This window comes from Pteronotus mesoamericanus, unplaced genomic scaffold (assembly GCF_021234165.1).
Source record: "Pteronotus mesoamericanus isolate MK-2021 breed Mesoamerican mustached bat unplaced genomic scaffold, CSHL_Meso_final contig_256, whole genome shotgun sequence".
Taxonomy (NCBI): domain Eukaryota; kingdom Metazoa; phylum Chordata; class Mammalia; order Chiroptera; family Mormoopidae; genus Pteronotus; species Pteronotus mesoamericanus.
In genome coordinates, this window is record NW_026555108.1 from 11,042 (window position 1) to 23,238 (window position 12,197).

A 12,197-nucleotide genomic window follows, 5' to 3' on the forward strand; every position below is an offset into this window, starting at 1 on the left:
TCCAGATAGGCTTTGTGGTGTCCTAAGTTCCTCAAGGCCAAAAACTACACGTCAACTGTGAGATTTTCTTGAGTTAGTAAGCTACTGCCGAAATTGGATCCCAAATCTCTCTTTTATGGCAAAACCCATATATATCTTACTACAGAATGACAGTGCTGGCCCAGTTTTATGGGAAGAACAGGATGACATAGCCATAGCCTTTAAAACTTTCAAGGAGAGTTTAATAAACCCACTTGATCTTGGGCATCCTACCCAATTCCCCCCTGTTTTTTCGTACATGAAAGCAAAGGAAATACCCTTGAGGAACTCACTCAAACACCTGAGGATCTCCATAGACCCCTAGGATACTAGGATGCTACAGTCAGCAGCTGGCCCTGTGGCTTGGGGCTACCCCTTTGCCTTAGAGCCATTGCTGCTGCTGCTTTCTTGGTTAAGCCTGCGGAGAAAAATTGTTATGGGATCCTCTCTAACAATTTTTGTACCTCATGCAGTAGAAGCACTTCTGAATTCTTATCACACCCAACATCTTTCAGTTAGTGGGTTTACTTGGTATGAAATCTTGTTGTTGAATGGTTCCTATATGACACTTTCCCATAATAACCTTAATCCAGCTAGTCTTCCCCCGTCTGAAACTGATGAAGCACCTCATAACTGCTTCGCACTGATACGCCACCTCCTGACTCCTCATGAGGATTCACGGGAGATTCCTCTAGGTAAAAGCTTGTTTCTTATGGTCTACAAATGGTGCATATGAAAAATTAAAATGGTAGGTACTCTGTTGTTTATGCTATTGTAAACCCTTTTGAAGTCATTAAGGCAGCATCTTTGCATTTGGCCACTTCAGCACAAGTTTGCCCTCACTCAAGCTTGCATTTTAGCAAAGAGTAAACCTGTCAACATTTATACTGGCAGAAGATATGCCTTTGGAGTAGTTTGTGACTTTGAAATGTTATGGAAGCGATGTGCTTTCCTTAACTTCAATGGAGTTAAAATTAATAATGGTTCATATGTTCCAGAATTACTGTATGCTATACTTTTACCTGATGCTTTAGCTATTTTTAGGACATTCTAAACTTGACTCCCTAGAAGCTAAAAGAAATCATCTTGCTGACATTTCTGCTAAGAATGCTGCCGTTAAAGGCATCAGCTGCAGTCAGACTCTGTTATGGTCCAAAGAGGTGTTTTCCCAGTTGATACCTTAGAAAACTGGCCAACAATTGGCTTCTGAAAAATAAAAATAAGATTGGAAATCCAACAACTGCTGGTTTTATTAAAAGAAGACAAAGCTCTGGTTTCGACCAAACAATAACCCAGTCCTACCAGAAACTCTCAAGTTTCTACTCCTGACTACTGTACTTACATGAAACAGTCCACTGACAAAATGATAGCACTTATGAATCAGTATTGGTGGAGAGATATTAACAAGGCCACAAAAAAAATGCCTACCTTAAGTGTCCCACCTGGGCAAAGTACAATCTAGAAAAGCCTGTTTGCACTGCCCCTGGACATTTTAAATTACCTAATGGACCACTGGAGGTTTGGCAAATAGATTTTATACAGCTTCCCTTGTTTCATGGATATAAATATGTTTTAGTCATGATACGTATGTTTTCTCACTGGGCTGAAGTTTTCCCTCGTAGATAAGCTAATGCCTCCACAGTGACTTAAGTCCTGTTAGAGAAGATTATTCCTATTTGGGGAACTCCTTTTGTACTCGACAGAGATCGAGGAACACATTTTACTGGTCGAGTGCTACAAGTCTATGCTATTTGGCCAGTTCTACATCATTTTCACTGTGCTTACAATCCTTAATCTTTAGGTCTAGTTGAATGTACCGATGACATTATTAAGGTTCCGTGGGCAAAATCTATAAAACTCCTCAAATATCTGGCCACAAACATTGCCGTTATTCCCTTTAAATCTCAGATCCTCCTCTTTTGGGACTCATAAGCTTTCACCTTTTCAGATAATGGCAGGATACCCCACTCATTTGGCTCCTGCTTCTTTGGATCCACATTTGGTAAAAAGAGACATACTTCAGTATTGTAAAGGCTTCATTGCTTCTAATGAAAATAATCATGTTTTGGTAGAGCAATCTTTTTACAGTGCATGCTAATGAAGTGAAAAGTCTACAGCCTGGAGATTTGGTTTACTAGAGAAGGCACCTCAAAAAAGATTCCCTCCATCCTTGATGGAAGGGCATCAAGTACTGCTGGCTAACCCTTGTGTTGCCAAACTCCAGAGAGTGGACTCTGGATACATATGTCCCTCCTAAAGAAGGTACCAGACCCTGGCTGCCACTGCACACAGTCTGATAACCTAAAACTAAAGCTGTCAAAAGTTAAAGCAGACAACCTCTGAAGGAAATGAATTGTCAAAACGACTGAATCAGGCCGGTATAACTCTTTTCTTCCTATTAATTGTTTCATTTTTCTCTTTTCTTTGGAAGGAACATGCCCTTGTTAACATTTCCTAAGCCATTGTGAAAAGGGGGAATCTTTGTGGTTATTGAATCTGCTATCAAGAACTTTGATCTATACAAGATATTAATGGTCCTTGTTTCATTATTTACAGGGTTGAGCGACTGGTTTAAATTCATTATGTAAACTGTCGTATTGTTCTGTTTTGAATTCTTATTAATAGTAAGTTCTGATCCTGTTTCTTGTTAACCATGGACACAATCTGTTCCCCATCATGCACTTTTCCTCTGATGTGAGAGATGACACCTAGAAGAGGTCCTTTCTGACAGCGAGGGACAAAGGGCTGCTTAAGTTAGAAGACCTGCTCATTGATCAGTGATGCTTTCAGAGAAAGGGCTCAATCAAATGGAGAGAATGATAAAGACTAACTGGAACTTTAAGAAAACATAATCAGTCAAGAGGGTCTATGGGAGGAGCTAGGGCTTATGGAAGTTCTCGCACTCTACTTAATCAGACCTTGACACATGAGAACGCTACAGGAAGAACTCTGTTTATAATAAAGCTCTATGGTTCTGACTTCCCCTTTCCTTAACTCCCTTTCCTTTATAAAAATATTCCTCTGTTTTGGCACACAGGCTGGAGTGTTCACATCGCTTGCCATGTGTGTATGCATGGAGTTGCAACCTTTCTTTTTCCCAAGTAAATCCTTTTCGGTGACAAAACACCTAGTTGGTGTTATTTTTTCAGTCGACACTAACAAATTGTGGGATATTTCCAGATCACTGTGAGAGAATGTAAGGCCAAAGGACCACGGCTGTAAAGGCAGTGGTGGCTCTCTTCCTCCCCTGCTTAAGATACATGCTCCCAGAGAGCAGGGATTTTGTATAGATTGTTCACCATTCTCTCCTCAGATCCCAGGCCAGGGCTGAGCCTCTCTCTTACTGTATGTTAACAACCTAATGATGTTAGGAAACAACATAAACAATCTGGACTTAGGGCCTACAGGGAAAGCAGGAATTAGAAAGCATTATTATGTATCTTAAATGTATACGCATTTGTATTTTTCGTTGTCTAAATACAAACTGTATACCATATAGTTTCTTGCATAGTACATATGCACTACTCTAACCTTTTAGTGATATTTATCACATCCTTTTTACCTTGTTGACTTTTCTACCTACCTTATATCTTTGTTATTGGTCTGAAGGCTACTTGGAGGATAAACAGAAATGTTAAGAAAGGCAGATTTTTGTGTTGTCCACTGTCATGTCCTAAACCTTCACAACAGTGCTCAATTAGGGCCAGACTCCCTCTGAGTTTTAGGATATGGGATAATCCTAATATTATCATGGGGAAATAAATCCAAGACCTAGTTCTGGTCTTGCAATCAGGGGTGAGTGGTGGGTAATTGCTTTACTACAGCCAAGATACAATCTGCATGAGCGGAAATTGTCCTTTTTAGTCACCTGGCAGTGTTGTTGCCAGGGCCCAGTCTCCCGGAGCATAAGGACTTGTAAGAAGTGGTAAAAGTACCTAACACAGAAACTGGTATCCTAAGGTCAACGTTATTGTTTGTTTTTGTTGCTGCAATCTATTTCCCAATTAGGAAAAAAAAAAAGAGGATCCCGACAACAAAGATCAAAATAACTGCCACATGGTTTAAAGTTGCTATTCATTTTGAATTAAAACAAAAACAAAAACAAAAGTCAATACTGGTTATTGACTATGACTATATTTGCAGTAAAATATATTAAAAAAAACAAACAGGCCAGATTTGCACCAAATTCATGATAGTGTCTGCTTCTGCAGAGAAAGCAAACACTATGGTATTGGGAAAGGAATTTGTTCTTTTTGATGCTCTTTTAAAAAATATAAATCCGTTATCTAAAACAATATGCCAAAATGATGCGATTTCTTCATTTTAGATGAAGGTGAACAAATGTTTGTTACATATTTTATACTTTGCATATGATGTTTTAATTTTTAAAGTAAAACAAAGAAAATTGGAAACAGCATTATAGCTTATGACTTTATTATAATGTCTTCAGAATTGAACATATCTAGGACATATGCATATGCGGCACACAAGTACATAAAGCATCTGAATAAAAGAAGTGAGAAGCGTGATAATAGATAAAACTTTAAACTTTGTATTTCACAGAGAATATACATTCTGTTTTAATAAAAAGCTTGAATAAACCAATTATCATTGAAGAGATAAGAAAGCTGATTAAGGATCTACCATCAAAAGCGTCACTGGGATTAGACTGTTGCACAATTTAGTACTAGCTAATTTTTAAACAACAAATAATCCTAATGTGATTAAAATATTCCAGACTACAGGTAAATATTGAAAACTCACCAGCTAATTTTCTAAGCTAGCACAATTTTAATTTAAAAACTTGATAAAGACAGTGCAAGAAACAATAAAATTTCGCTTTGAAATGAAAATGCAATTCTAAATAAGATAATGGTAAATAAAATCCAGCAATATATCATAATGTTATGACACCATGACCAAGTAGGATTTATTTCAGAAATACAAGTTTGGTTCACTATCAAATTCCTACCACTCTAATTTATTATGTCAACAAATTAAGGGGAAAAGACATGTAATTTTATCAATAGATGCTGAAAAGTGATTTGATAAAATTCACGAGCCACTTTTAGTAATAATGCTATATAAAACAAGAATAGAAGAAACTCCCTAAACATGTTAATAGTTAATGACTACCAATAGCCAAAAGCAAATGTCATGTTAATATGGAATGCTAAAAATTAAGAACCAGATGGGCATATCTGCCATAATCATTATTCAACACTGTTTTGGAGAATCTACCTAATGTAATAATAACCAATATAAACATTAGAAAAACATAAAATTATCTCAAAATTATCTCTATCCCCAGGTGAAATGATTGTATACCTAGAAAGCCAAAAATATTCTATTTTAAAAACCCAGCATAATTTACAGGATTTAGTAAGCTGATTAAATAGTTAAAATTTTTTAAAAATCCATAGTTTGTCTCTATAGGCCAAAATAACAAATTAAAAATGAACAGGAGAAAATACACTGTTCAAAATGCCAAAATATGACAAACTATAAAAATATTTAGAATAAATTTAACCTGATATGAAGGACCTAAATGAAGAACATTACAAAAGCAAAAACAAAAGATTTTAATGATGTACCCAAAATCTTGAAAGTTAAGTATTAATATTACTAACATAATCCTCTAAATACATATGAAAATGTAATTCAATTTTTAATGTGAAAAGAATGCCTTTAATTTTCATATGAAAGAATAAATGTCTAGGACAAGCTATAAAAAAAAAAGAAAAAAAAACTAATGAGAACTAACTTGCTTTACCAGAGTCCAAAATTTAAGGTTAAGCCACTATAATTAAAATAATGTGAACTGGCTCAGAAAATTGAAAATGGATGATTGATATAATAAATGTGATAGCATAATCAGGTATCCAATATAAACAAAATGTATAGTTGGACATCTATTTAATACCATATACAAAAGAAATTCCAGTTGGATGAAACAGTGAAACCTCGGCTTTTTAGAAAAAAAAAAAGACTTGGGGTTGGGGCATTAATGTGAAAAAGACAGAAAACCAGAAAGCCAAAATGAAGTAGTCTCTCTAAAAATTAAAAAAAAATAATAAAGTAAAAGATACCATTAGTAAAGTTAAGATTAACGATAGGACGGAAAAAATCATAACATATATGGGCTACAAGTGATTAATATTCATCATATAGCAAATATAGTGAGAATTCTTACAAATTTATAAAGAAAAGATCAATGATTCAATAGATAAGTGAACATAGGATAAATATTGGCAAATCATAAAGGAGAAAAGTCCAAAAAGCAAAACAAACAACCCCCCTAAAAACAAACAACCAAAAAAACCTCATTGAGTTTGCCAATTAAAGAAACAATACAACAAAATTTTTGCCTTTCAGATTTGCAAACATTAAAGAGCGCTGGAGAGAATGCTGGAAAATGAAAACTTTCATTTGGGTGGTAATTTTGTAACATCTTTCAAAATTAAATAAACCTACGTAGCAATCCCATTCCTAGGAATCTAACCTATAGAAATAAAAGCACCAGTATGTATTGAGTAATGCTATGGTGAAAACACAGAAAGGAAATAAAAAATGACCATTAAAAACAGAACGGTTCAATACCATTTTGGTACATAAACATGTACTGTGTATGCAGCTGTTGGAGGGAGGAAAAGATGGAGGGGGGAGAGAAAATGGGTGACTTATTTAATAAATGGGTGGCACAATCAGGTATCCAATGTGAGCAAAATGTATAGTTAGATCTCTGTCTTATACCATATACAAAAATAAACCCCAGAGCAAGGAGGAAATGAATGCTGTATTTAAATAAATGCTAAGACATGATCAGGTATCTAATGTGAGCAAAATGTGTAACTAAATCTGTATCTTAATACTATATATAAAAATAAATTCCAGAGGGAGAGGAGGAGAGGGAAAGAAGGATAGAAAAAGGGAGAGGGAGAGATATCTGCGACTATTGATCAGAAGGGATTTTATGGATATATCCAGTGAGAAAAGCAATTACAGAGAAATGAGGTGGCTTGTCATTTTCACAGAAACAATTGCAAGAAACTTCTTGTAAGAGGTTGGGAAAAAATGCAGGATATGCAACATGTTCTTAACACTTGTTATTTGTAGAGAAGAAAGAGGGGAAGGTAAGGGAAGTGGGGGGAAGGATATGGTGTGGGGTTACACCATTAATTTTTGTTTATCTAGTCTTTCATTGTTCCAATGGTATTGAACACTTTCCAATTTTCCATTAGCACCCAATTTATATTTTTCAATTACACAACAAGGCAATATCATAGGTACCAAAGTACACTTGGGCAAAACTGTGGAACTAGTCAATGTAAGATCTGGAGGCACGATAAGTAATAAGTATTATTAAATTCCTGAATCTCTGACACCAAAACTGTTCTGAAAAGTTCACGATTACAAAAACACAACGCACTTTACATTTAGTAGTTCCACAAATTTTGCAAAGAACGCACAATGAATTTAGGGGGTTTTCACCAAACCATAGACATAAATGTGAATATCATCATCGAACTTAATGAAGTAGACAGACGGCTTGGCCACCACTTGATGGATGAAAATGCCGGTTCTCTTGGACCCATCATCTTTGGCGTGTTCCACCTGCTTGCCCACGAGGCTGTCGACCACTTCTCCAGGCTCCCGTTCTGCTGTAGGGAAATAGTAGTTGGAATCTGGAATGATGCGCAGGTCACCATCTTTGTAGTCATCCAGGAGCGTGTACATGTAAAGGACTGGATCTTTCTCGTAGGTGATGTAAAACCAAGTGTCCATCACGGGGGCTCGCGCCAGGACCATGCCCTTCCATTCATCTTTTCTCCCGTGCTCACCCTCAAACACATGCCCCACTGCCTTGCCAATCAGGGAATCTGCGAGGCGCGAATCAATGCGAGGAGTTGGCACTCTCTCAGGAAGGATCTCGAGCGCTAAAACTCTCTTATCTCGGTGCAGTTCTAGTCCATACACGCTATCCTTGCCATCATATTTGATGATGTAGAGAGTGGGCTTCACGGAAACCTGCTCAAGCACAGTTCCCTTCCATTGCTCCACTGGCTCGTTGCCTTCCTTCCAGCCGTGCTGGATGCGGCAGCCCACGATGTTCCTACGGGTGAGGAAAGTGGGCTTGCGGCGCTGCTTCCTGTGGGTGTGCCTTTTCTTCATCAGGTATGCGGACACACCATCTACGCCCATCGGAGGCACAGTTGGGGGCGACATGGCTCGGAGCTTACGGAGGCTTCGGCAAAGCTGCCACTTGCCCGATTAAACTGAGTCAAAAATCAGCGCTCTGCAAGCAGTTAGAGATCTTTCTTCGTGATCTCTGAGTCCCGGTCAGTCCTCCCTCCACCAAGCACTAGGATCTCACCAACGCCTGGCAGAAACGCTGCAACTCTCGGGTGCTGGGACGGCGTGGGCCTCTTGATAGCGTTCTCTCCCGCCCAGGAGGGGTGTCTGCAGCAGTGGCGGTTGCTGCAGGAGATGGCGCGCTAGTGCGTACTGCCCGCGCCTCGCTCCCGCCCGGACTCCCAACCCGAAGTCCCGAATTGACCACTTAGCTGTTGTCGGTGGTGCTGCGGCTGCGAAACGGCGTTGGAGGAGGAGACCGCGGGCCACGCAGGCAAGGGGCAAGAGGGATGGCTGCGGCGGCAAAGGGCGGCTGGTCCCTGGAGAGTCCAAGGGGCCTCAGCCTCCGAGCGCTGCTCTGCTCGGCCTAGCTCTGGCGCCAGGGCTTTTGCCGCTTCGGCAACCGGACCTCTCCGAGCCCGCCTGCGCCTCGGCCCCGCCCCCCGCCATTCCCCCTTCCGCTCCGCCCGCAGCAGCAGGGCGGGTCAATGCGCGCACCCGTGTTCAGTCCACAGAGTTCCAGGCTCTCGCTCCTTCATTTCCTCACGCGCCCCCCGACCGCTTCCCTCAAACCGGAGCCAGACTGGCCGGCTCCCCTCCTCCCTTTCTCTGGCCGCCTGTCGCCCGCCAGCCTCCTCCACAGCCGCTCCATCTGCTTTCTATCTTCCAGGAATTCCTCACAAAGCCTTGAAAAAATAGTAATATCCAACACACACACATACACACGCAGAGTTTGTACATACAAATTATTTTCTTTCAGTTAAAGGGATATGAGACCGGAGAAGAAAAAGCCTGTGTACAGTCCACCATCTTGAGCCAAACTCGCCTTTATATTTTGCATCTAATCATTCCGTTTTGCTTTTTTTTAAAAAAAACAATCTTTTTATTTCCGGAATGTAAAAGAAATGTTCGGACATTGTGCAGCTTTTCTACAATTCGGTGAAATAAAAGGCGAAACTAACCCCAAAATCCTGATCTTACCAACTCGACATGCACGAAATGTTACAATAATGTCACAATTTCTCTTTCGTTAGTAAGTCTCTGCTTATATTTCAGAAAACTGTGAGCAGATTTTATAACCTTGTAGCTTGTTTTTTCATTTATATCAAACATTTCCAAGGTTATGAAATATTCTGAAAATGTGATTTTTAAAATGGTTCCATAATGTTCCTTTGTATAGATGGTCCATTATTTATCCTAAATGGCCTATCAGAGAATGGATAATTAAACTAGTTTACATTCACATACAGATTTATTGAGCTACTATAAACCATATATTCAAAGAACATTTAACAACCTGAAGATCTACATATGAGATAAGACTGATCTGTGAAAAAGCACGATATTGCAACAAAATTGTGGCCCCAATTTTGTGCAGTTAAAAAAGAAACGTTGTTGTGATATGCATTTGTGGTTTTTCTGATTGTAAATGTAATGCATGCTCGTACGGAAAATCTGAAAGAGAGCAAAGCATCCGTAATTTCCCTACCTCAGGTCACAGGGCTGTTACGAGCATTAAGTGAGTGTCTGTAAAACTTTTACTCCTGTATTCTGCTTTATAAGATGGCAATAAAAACCAGGGAAGTCCAGGCCCCTCATTCTCTTCCTTCACCCTTCACTGGTGAGAAGACATCATATCATCACGTGTTTAAAAAAAAGGCCATTAATTCAAACAGAAATGTAGGAAAGCAAGGGAGAGAACTGCAAGGCACCAACGCCTGCTGACTCCACATTTCACTATCTTTCAAGGCAGGGACAAGAAAAACTTGGTCCTCATACCATTTGATAGCTGATTGGGCAGAATATGTGTGGATTCCCCAACTCCCCATGTTTTCAAGGCCAAGGACTTTGGAGCTGGGATAACTCTCCAATACTGTAATACAAGAAATTAATTTCAAGGAAACAAGGAAACGACAAACACTTAAAAGGTCTTTCCAAACTCTTTGGAGCGGCATAGTGGTGTATACTTAGTCGCACATACACATGAACTACACACTGAAAGTCGGAAGGTATGTGTAAATGTCATGCCATTATGTTTCACAAATAATGTCCCCCAGGTAATCCCCCAGAGCAAGATGTGCTAAGCTCTTTTTGCTTAGAAGAGCAGTTGACAAGTGACAGAAGACCACCCACGGGGCACACGAAGGCAGGGAAAACAATTTACTCAGGCTCTTTGGTTGTATACTTTAATAAAGTTCTTGCTCACGATCCCACAAAGCAGCCAGAGGAGATAAAAGAATTTTTAATATTCTTTCCTCTTTAAAATTGTAATTTTGATGTTTAGATTATTCTCGAACATTATGGATCCAGGGGGCCTTACCACACTATGATATAATGTTTATTTTGTATGCCTGCCCACTAGACTATAAATCCATTTGAGAAAGGCCTTTCATCTTGCAACTCAAGTGCCTTACACAGAATAGGTACTCAATAAATATTTGTTAAACGAATAAATAAGTGGTTTCAGCTGTCCTGTTCCAACCCTAAGAAATCCTCCCAAATGAAACAAGTTGTCTTCCACAAGGCTCTGAACACCGGAGTCCTGGTGACTTAACCTCTCCCACAGCAGCTTTATTTATTCTTTCAAAACATCCACATCACTGACCCTGTGAATATGTGTCCATAAGTCTGAAAATTGTTAGGAGAGCACCATCAACCTGCAACATATGTATACTATCAACCTGAAAGTCTAGCTGTAAAGATTAAGTGAGATAAGTACAAGTGAATATTTTAGCACATGAACTGATTCATGGTAGGTAGCTGAAGCCTCCTAACCAAGTCCTTTTCTCCCATCAAGACCGTCTACAAACCACAAAGGTCATGCGCTACCTCTGAACTTACACTCTATTTTATACTCAAGCCCTCTTGGTTGAGGGTGTGAGGGTGAATCAAGGAGGTACTGCTGACCAGATTTTGCCCCATATACTCAGTTTCAGAGCAGTCTTTCAAATGCTGCCAGTTACCAGAGGCCTAAAATCTGGATAAATTAAAAAAATATTTAAAATAATTTTGGGAGCTACAGCATTACTTTGTAACTGGGGTGGGGGGTGGTAGAGATAGGCATAAATTTTGTTAGTTCCATTGTACCAGCCAAATTCTAACACATGCTGAGACTTCTGGGCTGGGTTGGCCATAAAGTCCGTTTAGTTTTTTCCCGTAAAATAAAAGACACATTTTTTATTTTCACCAATAACTATCGATTTAGATATTTTGAGGATGTCAGCTGTCTCCCGCTATTGGCTTCTAGTGGGTAGAGGCCAGGGGTGCTGCTCAACATCTTCCAATGGATAAGACAGCCCCGCAGCAAAGAGTTACTTGGCCAAAATGTCCATAGTAGCAAGAAACTTTGCAAACCACTTTTGACACATTCTATCAGTCACATCACCTTCTCCTCCACACACTGCACAAAAGATTTGTGTTTCAGTTGCGTTTTTATCTTTCTTGAAATGATTCAGCATACTATGCGAAAAATGTTGCAGCTCTCCTTCCATCTTCAATACTTAAATGGCTGCACAAAAATTCGCCAATTTGATAAGTTTTTTAAAATGCACACCGATATGACCTCTGTCACAATATGATCTAACGGAATTGTTTCAAATGAAGTTAAAGACACCTAAGCACTACTAGAGCCATCGTATGGAAAAAACTAAATGAACTTTTTGGCCAACCCAATACATATTAATCACTGGGGACCCAAAGGAGGTAGTGATTTGTTATGGCTGGGGAGGTTGGAAAAGACAACCTGAAAGTGTAATAGAACAAAAGGAAGACATTCAAAAGGTGGTAGAATAGTGAGGCTTTTTCGGTGTAAGCAGAAAACAGCTGGA

The 12,197-nt window shown here is 39.3% G+C and overlaps 1 protein-coding gene across 1 annotated transcript; it reads right to left on the bottom strand.

Annotated features, from left to right (window-relative positions):
- Positions 1-6,254: 6,254 nt before the first annotated feature.
- SPIN4 (spindlin family member 4) lies at positions 6,255-8,728 on the bottom strand. The gene has a single exon (XM_054574187.1). It carries the CDS (start codon positions 8,242-8,244, stop codon positions 7,495-7,497), a length of 750 nt encoding a protein of 249 aa, XP_054430162.1. The 5' UTR covers positions 8,245-8,728; the 3' UTR covers positions 6,255-7,494.
- Positions 8,729-12,197: the final 3,469 nt, after the last annotated feature.

Excerpts from the sequence above, each read along its gene's own strand:
- SPIN4 (XM_054574187.1), bottom strand. The coding sequence starts at position 8,244 with ATGTCGCCCCCAACTGTGCCTCCGATGGGCGTAGATGGTGTGTCCGCA.